At 40.0% G+C, this 19,319-nt stretch overlaps 1 protein-coding gene across 4 annotated transcripts; it reads right to left on the bottom strand.

Moving 5' to 3' along the window:
* Positions 1 to 2,140: 2,140 nt before the first annotated feature.
* LOC125306326 (hemicentin-1-like) lies at positions 2,141 to 18,938 on the bottom strand. Of its 4 annotated transcripts, XM_048261627.1 has the most exons (17): positions 18,429 to 18,936; positions 17,499 to 17,804; positions 12,784 to 13,062; positions 12,041 to 12,304; positions 11,503 to 11,772; positions 11,054 to 11,305; positions 10,505 to 10,783; positions 7,895 to 8,146; positions 7,184 to 7,459; positions 6,132 to 6,383; positions 5,696 to 5,974; positions 5,230 to 5,481; positions 4,473 to 4,748; positions 3,942 to 4,193; positions 3,318 to 3,593; positions 2,866 to 3,099; positions 2,141 to 2,685 (listed from the first exon to the last, which is right to left on the bottom strand). In XM_048261627.1, the coding sequence occupies exons 1-17, from the start codon at positions 18,484 to 18,486 to the stop codon at positions 2,588 to 2,590; spliced, it is 4,155 nt and encodes a 1,384-aa protein (XP_048117584.1). In that variant the 5' UTR covers positions 18,487 to 18,936; the 3' UTR covers positions 2,141 to 2,587. The 4 variants fall into 4 exon arrangements, with proteins under 4 accessions (XP_048117584.1, XP_048117585.1, XP_048117587.1 ...); XM_048261628.1 differs by lacking the exon at positions 6,132 to 6,383 and having other exon boundaries at positions 5,696 to 5,897; positions 7,386 to 7,459; positions 18,429 to 18,937; XM_048261630.1 differs by lacking the exon at positions 6,132 to 6,383 and having other exon boundaries at positions 5,696 to 5,921; positions 7,410 to 7,459; positions 18,429 to 18,937.
* Positions 18,939 to 19,319: the final 381 nt, after the last annotated feature.

The raw sequence follows: 19,319 nt of genomic DNA, 5'->3' as shown, positions 1-19,319 counted from the left end.
ATGGTTGAGTATTAGAGACAAAGATAAAGATAAAAAGATAAAACAAAAGTAAAGGTAAGTCTTTTGGTTGTTTGCGTCTTTTAGTTGATGATTCATTGTCGTGTAGATGAGAGAAGATGTGTGTCAGAATGACAAAATGTATATTTGTGCATAAAACGGTCATTTAATAAATAATATTTTAAGTGTTTTCCAGCATAAGCTATTTTAAAACATTACATAACTACAATTTAACCATGAGAAAGAACAACAGTCATGGCCATGGCTACGGAACTCGATCACTGTTGTTTCTGTTCGAATTTGAGCAGCAACTTGTCCAACAACTGGCATAACTCAACATGCCTGCAGCAGTCTGCAGCACACTGTGGAACTAGATGACCCAGAGAGGCCACACCTGGGGCAGGAGTATTTGTGTTTTCTATCATGTCCTCATAATGTGACGGAGCTGTTGGAGGCAGAGGACGAGGAGATGGGGATTGCCAGGACATTTCTCCATTGCTCTGATGCGGGTGACAACACTTTAGCTTTGCTAGATAGAGGATTGAGGCTGATCTCACTGAAATCTTATTATGTTCTCCTCTATGCCTACATCATTTATCATCTCAGCAATAAGCAGATAGTCACGTCAAGTTGGGGATACCAGGGAGCAAGTCTGAGCGGGGCTCGATTTGGCCAATGAAGCATGTCTATCATAAGTCTCCTATAAAACTCCCCAGTAAATTCCACTGGTGGCAGTTGCTAACCAGAATCTGCACCATCTCTGTGTGTCTGGCCTGATACGTTATAAACTGAATACTGCTCATACTCTGATTATTTTTGATTGGAAATTTATCCACCTGAACATCAAAATGAAACAAGGAATGTTAGTGGTGCTCCTGTCTGTGCTGCTGGTGACCCTGGAACAGACTCAAGGTACCCATTTCAATCTGGCATTTGCCTTGACATTATTCTGCTTTATAGTAAATTATTTTTACTGCAAGTAGTTTGTATACATGTCTTACATGCTGTATATAACAATACAAAGTTGCTGCATTTGTAATGGCATGTTTTACAAAGTTTTTAAAAGTAAAACTATACTCATGTATATGTGTGTCAATACATTATTATTGTTTTTTGTTATGGATTCCCAGGGTCTGAGACCAGGGTGCAAGGTGACACGTCTGCAGTAGGACAGTCTGACAGTAAGTAACTCACTACTGCTCAGGGGTGCGTTTCTCAAAACCATAGTTGCTAACCTGTTAGGGAGGATGGAACCAAAAGAAAAGATTGATTACTGAAATACTTAGATATGATGTGTGTATAGATATGATGTTTGTAGTAGGGATTTATTTGTCTCTTGCTTAAGCATCCAGATCTGAGGGTTCTGAGGCTATGGTGGAAATCAGTGGTGGAGGTGCAAAGTCTCGTGGACACTCATGCAACTGCATCAGTGAGTATAGCATACAGTGATTGAATATTACTTAACATATTACTTTGTTGTTATTTTTGTATTGAATTTGTATGATTTTGAATTATTCAAGGATTTCTTTCTAGACATGTATTTTTTATACAGTATTTGAAACAGTATTTTTTATTTGAAACTGAAGTGACCTAATAATGCCTGACAGAAATGTTGCTTTATTAAGTTAATGTAGATGCATGCTGTAGTGTGTGAGGATCACGCGAGCCAATGCATTGCTCCAAAAATATGAGATTCCAGCATTTGTAAACAAAGTTGTCTGTAGTAAGTCTTTGGGCTCTATAATTTTTTGTGACATGTCATGTATCCATCAGGGCAGAGGAATGACTTGGTGAACCTGAGCTGTCCTTGTCAGTCACCCCCGAAGTCAACTCGTAAAAGTAACCGAAGTCAGTATAGTTTTGATTAATTTATTATCAAATATGTGTTCTGTAAGAACCAGTTGTTACAGAATGTTTTAAGTTTTAGTTACATCTCTTATATTATTCAATATTTTCTTACTCTAACAGGACCTCTCAAAAAGTCAGAGATCAAGGAGTGCCTGAGGAAAGGGATTCGACATGTGGCTAAATGCCGTAAACTGAAACCTGATGGCCCTGTCTTTGGTATTCCCATTTAATGTGACTGGGATTCTGTTGCTAAGTGACAATGTGTTATTTCACAAATAAAATGGACAGAAGCAGCTCAGATTAAAATATATATGCATTTATTCAGAACGAAAGGTATTGAAGGGTCTAAGGCATAGTTCTTTCAACAAAAAGTGCATCATGATATGAGAACAGTTAACCCTTCATAAATAAGATAATATAAGTATAAATAAAGCAAAATGTCACTTTTGACACTTTTGAAACTGCATTAATATATATATATTGAATGACGTATATTCTTGATTTGTACTGCATTCAAATGCCTCATATTTCAATTGTTTCTGGTACATGTTATAGGCACACGTTTGCAACACAACTATATCTTATAACTCTGAGACAGTATGTGTTAATAAATACACTTTAATCTAATACAAAAGATTACTAGGCATAGCTGGGTTGCCTCATCAATGTCCAATCTGACATAAGAAGAAGACAATGTAGCTAGACAGTGGGAAGAACAGATGAGAGTTTTAAATGGAAGGGTTTAAGAAAACCTGTTCCCAAGCAGGCAGAGGGAAAGAGCCAGCAGGACTGTGAGGATCAGGTCAACCCGAGACTGAAGAGGAGGAGCAGCACTCAAATCTGAGAGAGAAGGGGGTCGGGGGGTTAGTGACGTAATGACATCAATATAGTGTACTGTGCTGTTGGGGGGAAATATTGTCCATTGGTTAGTTTGTTATCTTAATCTAGTCTTAATCTCCATGGTAGAGCCAACCATAGCCCCTCCAAAAAAATCTTATTTTCAACCCTGGTAATGCTTACCTGGCATTTCAAAGGTGGCTGCAACAGTCTCGTTGGTCCGTGGGTTCTTGGCCTTGCACGTAATTGTGTCAAGTCTAAGTGCGACGAAGAGCGTCATCTCTATTGTACTGCTGTTTCCTTTTAGCTCATCATCAATGATCCACTCGTATTGACTGGGCGGCTGAGATACAGCCTGACAGGTGAGAGTGAAGGGGTTCTGAGTGGTAATGGAGATAAGGACGTCACTTGGGCCATCTGAAACAAGAAACAGTATATACGTCAACTGAGCCCATTAGAAATTAAAGTGTATAGGACTGATCTGAATTGACTTGCTAAGACCAGTCTTCATCTGGATTTAGGTTTGCATTGGATGATTGCAAGGAATGAGTGGATAATAGATGGGAATCGGAAGTGATCAGCAGAATCACTCATAATATAGAGGGGAATCGGAAGTTATTAGCAGAATCACTCACAACTGGCACTGAGGTTGTAGGGTTCACTGAAATGCTGTTTCACAATGTTTTCTGCCACACACTGGTACAGCCCATCATTGGCCGTCCCGAGGGGTTTGAAAGATACAGTGGTCCTGTCATTGGAGATGGTAACGGTGTTGTTGGAGATCAAGGGTTGACTGTCCCTAATCCACTTGATACTGTCGTGTGGCCCATCAATGTCACAGTAGAGCAAGAAGTTTTCAGAATCCATGGGAATGACCGGCTTTGGCTTCACCACAATAGAGTTTATGGCATCTGTGACAACATTTAAAGTAATGACATTATGTGAAATCAATTTCTTTGTCCAGTCTAGTCATATTAATAATCTGGTTATGAGGTATAAGGAAGGAATCACCAATGACAGTACAAGGCAGACAGAATGCTCTATGTTGTTTGTTATTAACCTTCTGATCTGTCATCAAATTCCCCACCACCTCCCTATCAATTTGATACACAACATTTTTAGATACATGTACAAGAACTTGAACACGATTGAGGAGCTGATCGATCACAGCACAGAAGCACTCCCACCACAACATATCTAAAGTGAGAAACAATTCGCTGAAACGAAACAGTCTTCCAAATACCGTAACACATACTCACCAAAGACCATTAACTTCATTGAGGCAGAGCTGTGAAGTCCTGTGATGTTGTTGTGTGCCATGCAGGTATAGTTCCAACTGCCTTTTAAGGCCAGTGGCTCAGTTGTGTAGCTGGAGCCGTTAGCCACCCAAGAGCCACTGAAGTACCAGCTGAAGCCACTTGGGGGCCACGAGGTGGCAGAGCAGTTAAACGTCACATTCTCTCCTGTCTCTGCAAGCTCAGGTCCAGAGATGCTGACATTATTCGGCCCAACTGTCAAATAAGCAGAACAGGACATTGTGTAATTGTACACTGTTTCACACAGGATTTCCCCAGTTCAGAGGGAATGTTGGAGACGTCAGATCCGAATATGTGTGTAGGGTTACGGTAGTGATTTTATTAAGATAAGAGTATTGTACATCCAAGGGAATAGGCCTGGTAAATTGTTTTTTAATAAGGAAAAAGGGACAAGGGTAATGTTACTGAACACAATAGAGGATGTACAGTATTTACAATTTGAGAAAAGTCAAATGAGCCTTTTACTTCACTCACAGTTCACTCTGAGGTTGTACAATGAACTGGTTTTCTCACTGACATCATTGATGGCTGTGCACTGATATTCTCCATTGTCATCATGCATCACAGAGGCTATGGTCATGGTGACATTGTCCTCAGAGAAGGACACTGTGCCATTCCAGCTCAGGTACATCCCATTTTTCATCCAGTAAATGGAGGTGGTCTCACTGTTAGCACTGCAGTTACACTTGAATGATCTGCCAAGTATCGGTAGCTGACCATCAGTCTCAATTGTAACTACTGTCAGAGGGGCTGCAAAGAAATGAGGTATTAGATATATTAGAGACATTTTAAATAAAGAACGGTGCACACATCAGGTTCCTGGGACAGACTGGAGAAACTAAAATGAGAATTAAAAACAGCATTTTTGTTTTGGGATTGAGTGTTCTGTGTGCCACTGTGACTTCGGAAAACAATGGCAAACTAAATGAGTGGAAGCATGAATACCTCAGTCTATCTAGATCATGCCAGCGATCTTGGAAAAAGGTTACAACCTGTAGTCACCAGAGGTCAGGCACATGTGTATGGTGAGCAGGAATAGAAATATAATCTTCTCATGAGAGTCTGGTATATAAGTTTTTTAAATTGAGTACATTTTTTTACATCATAGGGAGGATATAGATAAATATTCTTGCTGTATTAAAACAAATACAAGTAAGCATGTTAAAATAAAAGATGGTGGCTACTGGAATATTCCAACAAAGTGAATAAATTGTAATAATTTGATACTCACGGATCACCCGTAGGTTTATGGAGGCAGAGCTGTCCATGCTTGTTTTATTGTTATGAGCCTTGCAGGTGTACTCTCCACTCTTATTGAAGGTAAGGTTAGGCAGCTCCAGCTGAGCACCCTCTCCAATCATTGATCCATTGTAGTACCAGCTGTAGGCACTAGGGGGCAAGGAGGTAGCAGAACAGTGAAATGTCACGTCTGATCCAGGCGCTGCTACGTGTGGCCCAGTGATAACAGTATCCCATGGTCCATCTGTGTGGGAAGTTTGAAATAAGGTTAATGGTCTTTTTACAAGCTTTTTTGAACATATAAACACCACAATTGTATTTTACCTCTTACATTAAGTGAGCCATGTATTTGATTCTAATGCAGAAACCAGGTGAGTGCGTTGTTGAGGTCACCATCCAAAGTGCTTGAATCATTTTGCACAAACAGGCACAAAACAAGTCAGTGGGGGTAAACTTACAGTTAACCATCAGCATGTACTCAGAGCTGTTTAGTTTGCTCACAGCATTCATGGCAACACACTGGTAATCCCCGTTATCACAGTGATCAACAGGTTTGAAAGTTAATGTCCTGTTGCCATTAGAGAAGTAGATCCTGTCGTTTGATTGCAGGTAGGAGCTGCTGTTAATCATCCAGTGAATGAAGTCCACGGGCCCAGTCACATTACAGCTCAGGGTGAATGTCATGTTGAGTATGGGGGGTCCATCATCTTCATTCACCATAACCTTTGATATCGGATCTAAGCACAAACACACACACACACACACACACACACACACACACACACACACACACAATCTTTATATGGATATCTTACTTAACTAAAATATCAATGTATGACATACATAGTTCTCTGTGTTTCCCCTGTGATATTTTATATGAGACAAGAGAATCACCAATGACTGTCAGCATCTTAGTGGCAGAGCTGGAGAGGTCAGTAATGTTGTTGTGTGCAGTGCAGATGTACTCCCCACTATCAGCAGGGCTGAGTGAGTATTTTTTATACACGGAGCTCATTCCCACTGTAAACCCATTGTTGAACCAAAGGAAGATACTGGGAGGCCAAGAGGAGGCATCGCAGGTGAAGGTTGCATTAGATCCTGTGGCTAGGATGGATGGCCCAGATATAGTCACGTTATCAGGCCCATCTGAAAAAACAAAGATGCAATTGAATTATGTATGAAATATGCATAGGTGAACTGTGCACATGAATTTCAATGATTCAGTGGTCTAATTAAGTGGGAGCCAGAGGGAGCCGAGCTCCCATAGAGTGAGGACTGGCTCCCATGAAAGCAACAAAGTCAAAAATCTGACGGGGTCTCTCATATCTGAAGGTGTCTGGCATTGTAATTTAATCTTAAACAACACTCATTATCCATCCCTGTACGATCTCTTACCATTAAAGGCGTTATGATTTAATCTCAAAACAAAGTCTGAAATTCTGGGTTCCAAGTCAACATCTAATTTTTATACAAAGGCATTCTTATAACTGCATATCCATAAACAAGTTTGTTATGTGTGTCTGTTGTTCTATCTAATGTTTGTCTAAATGTATTGTACTTCATGCAACACTTTATGTACATGTAAATTGCTTGTGATATGTGTGTTCTTTAGTGTCCTGTCAGCACTGTGTTTTATGTACTGTAGCACCATGGTCCTGGTGAAACGTTGTTTAGTTTTTACTGTGTACAGATATACGGTTGAAATGACAATGAAACCTACTTGACCTGACTAAGTTCTGATAAACTTTTTCTAAACTTTTGTGTGCAGCAATTGCATACATTTATCCTGAGAAAAAATACTATTTCATCTTTGTCTATATTAATTTCTCCTTTCAAAATGCATACTGCAATAGCCAAAAAGTAACACTAAATTCTTTACTCATAAAGTACAGTTACAGTTGAGCTGCACAAACAGGCACAAAACAAGTCAGTGGGAGTAAACTTACAGTTAACCATCAGCATGTACTCAGAGCTGTTTAGTTTGCTCACAGCATTCATGGCAACACACTGGTAATCCCCGTTATCACAGTGATCAACAGGTTTGAAAGTTAATGTCCTGTTGCCATTAGAGAAGTAGATCCTGTCGTTTGATTGCAGGTAGGAGCTGCTGTTAATCATCCAGTGAATGAAGTCCACGGGCCCAGTCACATTACAGCTCAGGGTGAATGTCATGTTGAGTATGGGGGGCTCACCTTCCATTATCATGACTGCTGAGATTGGATCTGAGGAAGCAAAGAAACAAACAAAATCATGCTTTTGGTTCACAAACTGTTTTGGGGGCTACTGAAATTGCTCTGTGCTGAAGCATACCATGTTATTCAGTTAGAGCAAAGTGTGGGGCGGGCCATGGGGACATGACAGGTGGGGCGCGAGGAACTGAGGGAATTTGTTTTTTGTGTCTATTTTTAATAATGCCTTTCTTTATTGACAAGGGAGATCATGAATTCAAAACAAAACAGCCACATGCCAACATAAGAAACTAGTCAACTGTCTAAGCATCTGCTTAGAGGGGACCAATTTAATGAAGAATCAATTACAATTGATTGCAATTGCAATGAATAATTAAATTTGCATTAAATAATTTGTGTCATGTCAGTGCAATTCTACCTCTTCTTCAATCAAAAGAAAAGAGGAGATACAGGCATATCATCACTCACCAATAACCACTAGCTCTTTGAGAGTGCTGCTATTCTGTTTGGTGACATCATTCTTGGCAACACAGGTGTAATTTCCACTGTTGGATGATGTGGCTTCATTTATCACATACATCGAGCCACTTTCCATCCCGTTCTTGAAGTACCAGGTATAGTTGCTGGGTGGCTCAGAGGCTGCGTTACAGTTGAGGGTCACATTGGAGCCAGCCTTGACAGGCTGCATTGGGCCAGTGATTACAGGCGTCTTAGGTCCATCTGCGAAACACAACAACGCATTAATGTCATCACCACCATCCCAGTAAGCTCATACCTGTCTTTGACTAGAAATTAGTCACCCCTACTTTGCATACTTATAATCCATATTCTCCTTGTTCTGAACACATTAGTTGCACTTTTGACTCACTATCAGTGCAGTCACTGATAGAACCAGGGCTCTCAAGTTTTGAAGTTTGCAAGGAGTGAGACTTTGTTTCTCAGGGCGTTGAATGAACGCTTATACCACCACTTTATTGTATGGCTCCATGTTTAATGGAGTGATAGTGATCGAAGTACATGAAAGTCCTACGTCTGCTTGAACTACTCGTGGCGCCACGCCCCCTCCCCCGATCAACAGACCCACCCTCTCCATGTCCCATCGACCCAGCTTCATGAGAGAGCACAAATGCCATTATTTCAAACACACTGTTTTATTTATTCTAGAACCCTATAGTAAATAATAACAAATAATAATAACATAAATTATAATAATAATTTCACCCAAATGGGCCCTTTGAACAGCAGTGGCTCATTCTTCTCTAAACAAACAGAAAACAACCAAATGAGAAAAAGCTCATTTAGCCCCAAAATGGTCTCTTAAACAGTGGTGGTTCTGTCCGTGTGTGTGTGTGTGTGTGTGTGTGTGTGTTTATGAGTGATGTTGTGTGTTGTAAGTGTTTGTGGCAGATTTTGATGCCTTGATGACTGATACTGGGGACTCCCATTTGAAGCACTGTGGTTCAATGTCAGCCATTTTCACAGTCATGAGGCCATCCTTAAAAATATTCTTGTTTGCAGTAACAGCCAAAAAAAAAAAAAATGGGTCGGTAGGTACAGTAGGTCAATATTTTTTTTTTTTCAAGATTCAAAGTAAAAAAAAAGTACAATTTTGGTCATGGTGATTACGTAGGTATGAATTTAAACAAATGTGCATATTGTGACGTAACTGACTGGGTCCTCAACCCGTGCCTTCAGGCTATCATCACTGCAAACCTCAATCTGATGCAGGTTATGTAGACCAGCCTTTCTCAAACTTCTTTGACCTGAGGCCCAGTCATGGCAGACTTTGGGGTCATAGGGCCCATCTACACGTACCCAACCCCACTCCCTCCAAATCAAATTGTCATTATCACAATCATTATTATGCCTATATTGTTATACATGCACTTTCACTTAAATGTTTTGTGACATGCACATCAGAGGACTGCTTTACTAATGTAAGATATAATTATTAGTTTCATTGCTTTTGCATGATGCTTGCATAAGAACAGAAATACTTCTCAAAACAGCAACAATTATATGGGTGCTATTGTTTTGGGATGTTTCCCTCATGCAAGCATCATACATTGGTAGGAAATGGAGAAAAAAAATACATGTTTTTTAATTAAGTTTAATTTGAATGCCTGAATGTAAGGATTCAGGAAACACAATACCAATTTTTTTTGGCGAGCAGATAGGCGTAAATCACTGATCTGTTGATCTTTAACAGATAGAAAGAAGGCTACAATAGCTTTTGGCCACGTTATAATCAAATTTGACTATACAATACTCAGTGCTATACAGTGTATTATAGTCTCTGCTCTGTTTCTATGGAAGTTCCAAAAATCAACGTTGTTCTATTAAGTGTCGTTAAACAATTAAATAGCATTCAACAGGTTGAAGCGGAGCTTTGATACGAACGTTATCGATTAGTTTCAGTTTCTCTCGCGCAGACCCCTGCATTGAATGAACGCTTATACCACCACTTTATTGTATGGCTCCATGTTTAATGACATCGATAGCAGAAACGTTTGTTTTCGGTCCGCGGTATCTTGATCAACTGCGCAGCAAATTATCAGACGAAGCACCGGGCCTAATTTCACTCCACGACTCCGCGGATCAGCAGTCTCCACGTTACGGACCCACATCAAAACAAAACTATTTCCTGATTGGTTGAGAAATCCTATTTTCTCATTGGCCGATAGGTTAGTAACTGAACAGCAACTCTCTGAACTGAATGAGCGCACAGACAGCAACGTTGTGTGACACGTTTGTAAAATATAGCCCTTAGAAATTTCTGTGCGGGCAAGTTAATAATTTCTCGGATTTAGAAATGGCATGTGTGGCGTGTGACCGTGTGAAGTCAATTAAATGCGTGTGTCTCACGCTCAATGCGTGAGACTTGAGAGGTCTGGATAGAACTGTTGAGGAGCATTTATATTACACTGAATTAAATCAGTTAAATCAGCTAAACCAATTAAACAATTGGACTAAGGATTAAAAAAAAAGTTTTAGCGTGTGGATCCAATATAACATCACATCATGAATATTGTAAGCTTCTTAACTGAAAAAGAAAATAGGGTTTATCCGTAAACTCACAGTTGACTTTGAGGAAAAACATGGGGCTAGTAACGTTGTTCAGAGGGTTGGAGGCCATACACGTGTAGCTTCCATCATCTGACGTTAGCACAGGGTTGAAGGTCAGCGTGCTGTTGTCCTCAGAGAGGGACATGCGGCTCATGTTCAGGTTGAGGGCCATGCCGTCCATCATCCAGTAGCGGTCATAGACAGCGCCAATGGCCTCGCAGGTCAGCGTGAAACGCTTGAGATCGACAGGGGGGTTTCCGGTGATTTTAATGGTGGCACTGCTTATGAGGTCTGCAAATACAGCGAGGGAATAGTTGATAGCGAAAACACACAGTTTCACCCTCATGGTCTGTGCCGAGAGGCGCTATTTACTAAACACATGATTCCCGAGCAAAGGTGTCAAAGAGTTTTCATCAATATAACAAAACTGTTTACTTTTATTTTCATCAGCAAAGGACATGTAGGAAGTCTTTGATTGTCATAAACCATGACTAATATGAGGGTGTCATGATAACCACTAGAAGGCTGTCTGACATTAGAGAGAAAAAAAGGTGATCTTACCGATGACTTTGACTTCTTTAGTGACCATCTTAGTGATATTTGTGATGTCATTATGAGCTGAACAGGTGTAGTTTCCACTGTTGCTCAACCTAAGGTTGTCCACTTTGTAGTCTGGGCCTTCTTTCACCAGCAGGCCATTAAAGTACCAGGTGAAATTACTGGGTGGCCAAGATGCAGCAGAGCAACTAAGCATCAAGTTGGATGCTGTTGCTATGATTGAGGGTCCCAAAATGACGGGCATCTTAGGTCCATCTGTGGCATAAAGGAGACAAATAATTGACATGCATTGAGTTCATGACATTTGCATAACGTTTAGTGTAAGCTGATTTACCAATGACATAGGCCTCTTTTGTGAAGACATTTAAAGCTAACTAAGTAATCAGATCATCATAGACTACTAGTGAAACATAAGTAAACCATCTCATGGCTTGGGACAGATTGAGACTTACAGTTAACCGTGAGCATGTAATCGCTTGTTTTGTTGCTCACAGCATTGGAGGCCATGCATGAGTATGTTCCATTATCTGACATTTCCACTGGTGTGAAAGTTAACGTCGCATTCTTGTTAGAGGTGGAGATCCTGTTGTCTGCAGGGAGGTAAATATTGCTCTTCATCCAGTGAATGGAGTCCACAGGCCCCTTCACAACACAGCTCAGTGTGAATGTCAAGTTCAGTATGGGGGTTCCAACTTGATTTACCGCCACAGCTGATATTGGATCTAGAATAAAAATGTTATAAGAGATATTCACTATAAATGTAAGATTATCGGTTGGTTACTGATTTACTCCATAAATCTCCATATCTTTAGTTATGTTTAGTTATTATTCACTGTGCCAAACAACCTGAAAATATAATTTTAGAATCTGTGATGAATATTATTATATACTAAATAATACAAATAATACAACTTTACATAATATAATGTTACATGTTTTGATAATATAATTAAATATTTTTAGGTCAAGTGTGGACGTGATGATCGTTACCAACAATGATGACAGATCTTGAGATTTTTTCATATCTAGAAGTTACGCTGTTGTGGACCAGACATGTGTACTGGCCAGTTTCATTCATCTGTAAATCGGTGAGTTCGAGAAGCCCACCAACTTTGTTCAACGGTGTATCATTAAACAGCCACATATATGAAGCTGCCGGGTTGGACTCAGCAGAGCAAGTGAGCGTAACACTGGACCCAGACATATATGCCATCTTGTCTGGGGCCACTTCCAACGTGAGGTTACTCGGTCCATCTGTGAACAATGAAGACATACATATGTTTTAAGCGTGAAAAACAATGATACAGTTTGTTTTAACATTAAGACATAACTTTGTTACTGTCCTGACCTAATGCTTTGCAAAAAAATTATTATGAGACACACATTGTCATACATGCAGCAAATACTGCATACTGCACATGACATTCAATAGCTTTCCTCACATTTGCATTGAATCAAAATCATATTTGAATGAGTCCATTGATCTCTCTTAGGCAGGCTGTGCACTTACTTTGGCCTGTCTACATCGCTACATCAAAAACTTAAGAAATAAGACTTTCAGTGTGAAGTTTACTTATGATGTAAATTTGTTTTCCTACAAGCCTCTGAGATTGTGCCAAATGGCTGAAGGTCATAAGTGTTTTGCTCTGCAGGGGGCATTAGGGAGAGATATTAAACCTCAAAGCAATATCACATCAACCACACAATATTCACAATAGTCAGTCAATACTCACAGCTGATGTTGAGGTGGACCGACCAGCTATGCTCCTGGCTTACGTTGTTGAACACATTACAGGAAAATGGCCCTGTATCAAATCTAGTCACAGGTTTGATAGTGAGAACATTTCTGCCATTATTAAATTGGACCCGGTCGCTGGCTGTCACAGCAGACGTTCCGTTGATCCACTGGAACCAGAGAGGGGTTCCAGAGGCAGAACAGTTGAGAGTGACAGTGTCGTTGAACTCAATTAAATTGGTGTCAGACACCGTCATGTTCACATTTGAGATTGGCACTGGCAATGGGGGGAACATGAACACAAGGGATTATATCACTGAAGAAAATATGTTGGTACACTGTTCAATTCCTCATTAAGCATTGATGTGAGCAGAATGGAAAATATAAAACAAAAATGTGTTGCTCCTGAGTGTAAACAAAAATTATGTCAATTGTGTTGTATCAAACTATTTGGCATCTACTTTGTAAAATTAAAGGAGAATTCCGGTGTGATTTTGACCTAAAGTGTGTTATAACATGTTAGTGAGTGTGAACGTATGTCTCATAGCTCACCTCGGCTTGTCCCCTGCACTCAGAAACAGGTATGATAAGGGGTCAGATTCCAAAAATAATTCAGTGGAAAAGCATGGATTCAGTTGCTTCCAGTAGCAGCAACTGGAATCCATGCATTTCCACAGAATTATTTTTGGAATCTGACCCCTTATCATACCTGTTCATTCATACTAAACTCAACTTATCGTGACTAAATTCAAGATGGCGCCGACGGTAAAAATTCCTTAAGGTACTGTCTGTATAAATCGTCTTGCAAATAAACTACCAGCAGAGGTGGAAAAATTACGAAAATATTGTACTCAAGTAAAAGTACCAATACTTTGATGAAATATTACTCAAGTACAAGTTAAAATACCAATCTGAAAATGTACTTAAGTAAAAGTAAAAAGTAGTCCATTTAAAATGTACTTTAAGTAAAAGTTACTTAGCTAGTTACTTTTTTTTTTTTTGGGGGTACCAGAACAACCAGTTTTACCAGAGACTTTCTAATGAGGAGATACAGCACTCAAAAAAATCCTCCATAGTATATGTGCTGCAGGTTTATAGTAATGCATGGGGTTAGTTTGTAACGTTGTCTACACATATTACAACCCTTCCACGGCAAAACGCTGACATGTGAAAACATTGAGCCAATCATGTGGTGTGTTGAGAATACATTGAGCCAATCATGTGGTGTGCTGTGAAGACATCGTGCCAATCATCTGTTGTGATCTCGCCGCTGGAGCAAGATTGGTGTTGTGAAGCCTTATGCACGTAACCTGACCCTGGCCAGATGAATTTCGCTCCGCCTAGCTCCACTCATCCATCTGGAACCGATCCAACGGAATGGTGTTTCAGAAGGCTGGGCCTAATCAAAAAATGCAGTGTTTCCCATACATTGACTTATTTGTGGCGGCCCACCACAATATCAACACTGAACACCACACAATGATTTTCCATGTTCTACTAAATTGTGCTTAAAACTGGTTAGCATCATAACCAGGCTGCGCTAATTTGTTAAAAAACTGTTCAACATTCAAGACATTCAAGTCAATTCTGCAAACCTACCACGACAAATAGAATTTAATTCTGTGGGAAACACTGAAATGCTTGCATATGATTGAATAAGCCACTTGTCTGTCATCTATTGACGTGCTACTTCAACCACTCACATCGAAGCCAACCCGTGACGCTGATAACAGTCTCACGGTCGCTTCTCCACTACATCACATCTATGAAACTCCCGCCTTGCGTTCTGATTGGCTGAACCATAAAGTCGGTTGCAGAAATCACTCTCAATGGAAGAGGTCCCAAATGGATGTGAGTGAAGCTAGGCGGAGCTAAGTGGAACGAAATTCATCTGGCGAGGGTCAGGTTATTATGCACGCGCATTTCTGCTGAAATAGATGCCCGATAAGTGCCCAAAAAGCGTTGCAATATGGCCGGCGAGTGAAGGTACTTGCCTAAAAGGATTTTGGTCCTCGCTCGAGTTGCTGCAGCCAGCAGCTAAGGCAGCCGTGTTCATGCTCCCAGTGTGTAGCGCTGTAGGTGCAGCAACTCAAGCAAGGTAAAACCGATTGTTTCAGTTTTGTTCATACCGACAGTACTCGGTGACATTGAGAAATGGAGATCTACTGTATGTGAAAAATCACCAGAGTTCTCCTTTAAGTTTGAGCAGTAGTTGATTTTCAAAGTTAGTTGCACTCATCCTTGGTCGCTTTGCAGTGAACAGTAATCCAGCACAACTGAAAAGCCCCTCACAGGCAGCTGAGGCAGGCAGGCCAATGTTGAGTTGCAGAGTTTTTTTTATATTTTGAAACGAGCAGAAGGTTCAGCAGATTAAAGGGCGTCTGGGGGGAAAAGTGGGAAGTATAGGGCCCCAATGTAGGAGAGGGCCCTTGAAAAGTGGAATACGGGGGGCACAACATTTTCACCAGGCATTAGTAATAACTCAGGTAATCCACAAATAAAAAATCCAAACAACTCCATAAGTAGAGTCATGTGTAATGAAGTGGAAATACACAGGGGAAAAGTATTGAACACGCTAAGAAAAGGCACTAAGGCAAGGAAAGGAACGAACTGGAATCTTAGAGAGTAGTTATCCTTGCTATCTGTGCAAATTAATATAATCTTAATATAATATAATATAAGCTTGGTTAGTAGCCTACATATTGATGGGCTATAAAAGGTTTTTCATTACCAAGGTGTCACACAAGAAACATTTCATGATGGATAAAAGCAAAAGCTCTCCCAAGACCTTTGCAACCTTATTGTTGCAAAACATATCAATGAAACTGGTTACAGATGAATTTCAAAACTTCAGAATCTTCCAGTTAGCAGCATGGGAGCCATTGTCTGCAAGTGGAAGGAACATCACTGCATCATCAACCGGCCATGCACAGGATCTCCTCGCAATATTTCTGACCAGGGAGTCAGAAGGATAGTCAATTCCAAGAGCCAAAGACCACTCGGAGAAAGCTCCAGAAAACTCGAAGGCAGCCAATTCAATTAAATTCAATTAAACAGTTCTGGAAGTAAAGATCAGGATTCACAAGAGGGACCCATGGAATCTGTTTAGAACAATGGGCCAAAATCACACCTGATACTGTGACCAATAAGTTTTGTCATAGGAAATGTCTTGATGCTGTCATTACAAACAAAGGCTTTTCCACAAAGTATTGAAGAACTCACTGGAAGTTTAGGCTAATTACTGAAAAAAAGTCTAAGCGTTCAATACTTATTTCCACCATATATTTATTTTACCTTAATATTTTAACTTCCAAATTAATGTCAAAATGAATGTCATACGAAATGTAAAGTTTGACTGACTGGATGTTTATACAAAACATAGTGAAAACTGTCTAAGGTCACTCTCACTCCCTTGCTAAAGAGCTAAATGGTTTAGTCCGCCTGCACGATTCATAAGGTAGTCTATCTTTTGTTTATTTAGTTGAGCATCGCTAGTAGTGGACCGCTAATTGTTGTGCTGCTGGTGCAATGTCTTTATCCAAGAAGTCAGGTTACCAAAAACAAATGCCAAAACAGGAAAAAGAGAGAAATGAGGGGAAACAACTGCTAATGAACTACTTTCCAAAGAAAGGTGAGCACAAACGTCAAAACACGAAATCCCATGGTGTTTGCTTGAATATCTCCGCAATCACAGTGCTAAAACGAACTGAGACAACCCATTGAAATAGTGGAAAATACACTTTCATAGGTTAGGCTACACATGTAATCTGATGCATCTCGTGATCCAGCTCCATCTCAATCACTTTCAGAAAGACATGGCGCCAGCTTGATTCATGTCCTGTTGTAGGCTACATGCTGATCATTATCACTAGGCTAGTGGTTTAGGGCTTTTTCTCTCTCCCTTTCTGTTTTCGTATGTGCGATCGTAAGTAAATAACGGATGGGATTTTTTGATGTAGCCAAGTACAATACTTCACTCAAAATGTAATCAAGTAAAATTTAAAATACCGATTTTATAAACTACTTAAAAAATACAAAATACACAGAAAAAATACTCAATACAGTAACGTGAGTAAATGTATTTCGTTACTTTCCACCTCTGACTACCAGTGCTTTTTAAAAGTTCTCCATGTCTCGTTTTAAATGTCAATGCCCTCGGAAGTCTACCAATGAAGTATGGAGCTACTTTGAGCCTCGTAAATGGTGTAAAACAGTGATTTATTTGCATGGCTAGGCCGATGCCCGAGGCACCACAATGAAACACTGCTGGTAGCATTGGCTAACTAGTGCCAGATTTCGGAGTGCAGGGGACAAGCCGAGATGAGCTATGAGACATACGTTCATACTCGGTATCATGTTTCAAGACACTTTAGGTCAAAATCACACCGGAATTATCCTTTAATATTGAACTTGACCAAATGTAATCAAAAGTGTTTACTTTGTTGACAATTGTAATTGTTTTCCCTTCTCTTTGTGTTGTCTTTGTTTTCCTGACGCTTACTGATAAGATCACCTTGTTCATAAACAAATCTACACCTGCTTCATCATGTCTGTCTATTTGTGCAACCTTCAATAGACAACACAGAGAAAGAAGTCTCATCTCTGGTATGGTGTCAATAGTAGCTGTATTGTTGGGCTAAATTAATGTGTGAATGTGTAGTCAGATAAGAGACAAGCACAGGGAAGACAAGGGAGAAACATTTGGTGACTCACCTTGAACTGATAAAGTTAACACCCTGTTAAAGGCTCTGGGCCTGACTCCATTACAGTGATATTGTCCAGAATCACCAACTTGGAGAGACGTTAGAGTCAGGGAAGCATTACTTTCGTTAAAAAATATCCTATTTTCGTACGGTGATTGGGTGACATTATCCCCGGGGTACCAAAACAGTATTAGGTTGCTCTCAAAATTCCATGCTCCATGAGTAATAGTGTAAGGAGGATTAGGTTTCAGGGTCACATTTTGCCCCACGACTATGGCGGCAGGAGAGTTTTCAGGAGTCACCACCACTGCAAGAGCTTAAAGGGACATAAAAGACAGATGTAATGATGGCAATTTTCCATGACAGGTTATGTTATGTACACAATGATACAGTAACAATGTTTGCTGAGTTGCAATTACGGTCCTTGGGTCCTTGCATTCTGTTAGCCTAGCAATCCCTGTAGCTTCCATTGAACTTGACAATAGAGTCCCCAAGGACATTACAAACCTGCAGCTGTGTTTGACATAGAATGCTGAACTTTAATGATTCAAGTGAAAAGAAGTGAGCCTCTGTTGACTGAGTTCTTCTAAAATGTTTTAACCAAATGATCAGAGTTATGAGCCTGTTTACAACAAATCCCTTCAGACAGATATCAGAGTACACTACAGTATAGGGCTAATGTAATAAATACATTTATCATATGTTTACATTTCATATTTCATCTACATTTCATCTTTCTACTTGACTTACTAAGAGGTGCAAGATAAATTGACATTTAAAGATGCATCTGACCACCATCAGATGTCCAAAATCCATGGAAACAGACATATTTTTGTTAACACCCTAATATGACCTACATACTTATCTGTAGTTTTTGGAGATGTAATATTGAACAATATAGAAACATATTTACTCATATCTTTTATATAACTCATATTACCTTGCCCGAGGCAGACATGTAAGAATAATGCAAAGGGCACCATATATTCCATCTTCATGTGACTGGTCGGAAAAAGTGTCCAGTGCTTGTCCTATGCTGAAAATGAAAGCCTTTCTTTCTGGCAGAATATGAAAATAAAGTCTTCAATCATGGGAATATTCTCTCTCTCTCTCTCTCTGAACAAACATTTATGCTGGACTAACTGTGGGACAGACACACCATGTTACTTAATGCTTAAAAAGCGAGAAAAGAAAACCCCACCCTCCCCGCCTATGTCCACTCATGACTATACCTGCACACTTGGCCTCTGCCTCTAATTATTCATTAAGCTCAACCTCTCCAATTGGTGGCCTTGCCTTGGTGTTCATCATCAGAGGTTTACAGTAAACCTCAATCACGCTGGGAATGCTGGAGGCTGACCAATGGGCTTAGTTTCCACGCGTGTGAGCCAGCCAATCAGAGAGCATGAATGTTGTTCAATTGAACTGACCTCACATTTGTTTATTGTGATAATAGCTCTCTCATTTGAATGCCGGCTGTGAGTCAGCTCAGATCCCATGCTCTCTGTTGTCTTGTGTGCTAAGGCTGTCCTTCATTGTATTTCAGGCATATACGCTTGTTGACCTATGGCTGTGTCACAGTTCTGAACTATGGTGAAATCAGAGGTGTGAGTAAGTTCTGGACACGTAGCTGGGGGCCCAAAATAAGTTAATGAATATGTGGATTTCATTTTAAATCCTACTGAGAAATATTTAAAACTCACTTAAACACAGCCATGTTTTTTTTCCTCACAGAGGAAAAGCTCTTACTACATGCGGGCCTGTGGCTACTACACTAAGTTGAGGTACATGATGGATTGTCTGATTGTAAAATAGAAATAGTAGAAAAAAG

This window comes from Alosa alosa, chromosome 13 (assembly GCF_017589495.1).
Source record: "Alosa alosa isolate M-15738 ecotype Scorff River chromosome 13, AALO_Geno_1.1, whole genome shotgun sequence".
Taxonomy (NCBI): Eukaryota; Metazoa; Chordata; class Actinopteri; order Clupeiformes; family Clupeidae; genus Alosa; species Alosa alosa.
The sequence above is the reverse complement of the archived record's forward strand: the minus strand, read 5'-3'. Positions and strand labels throughout refer to the sequence as shown.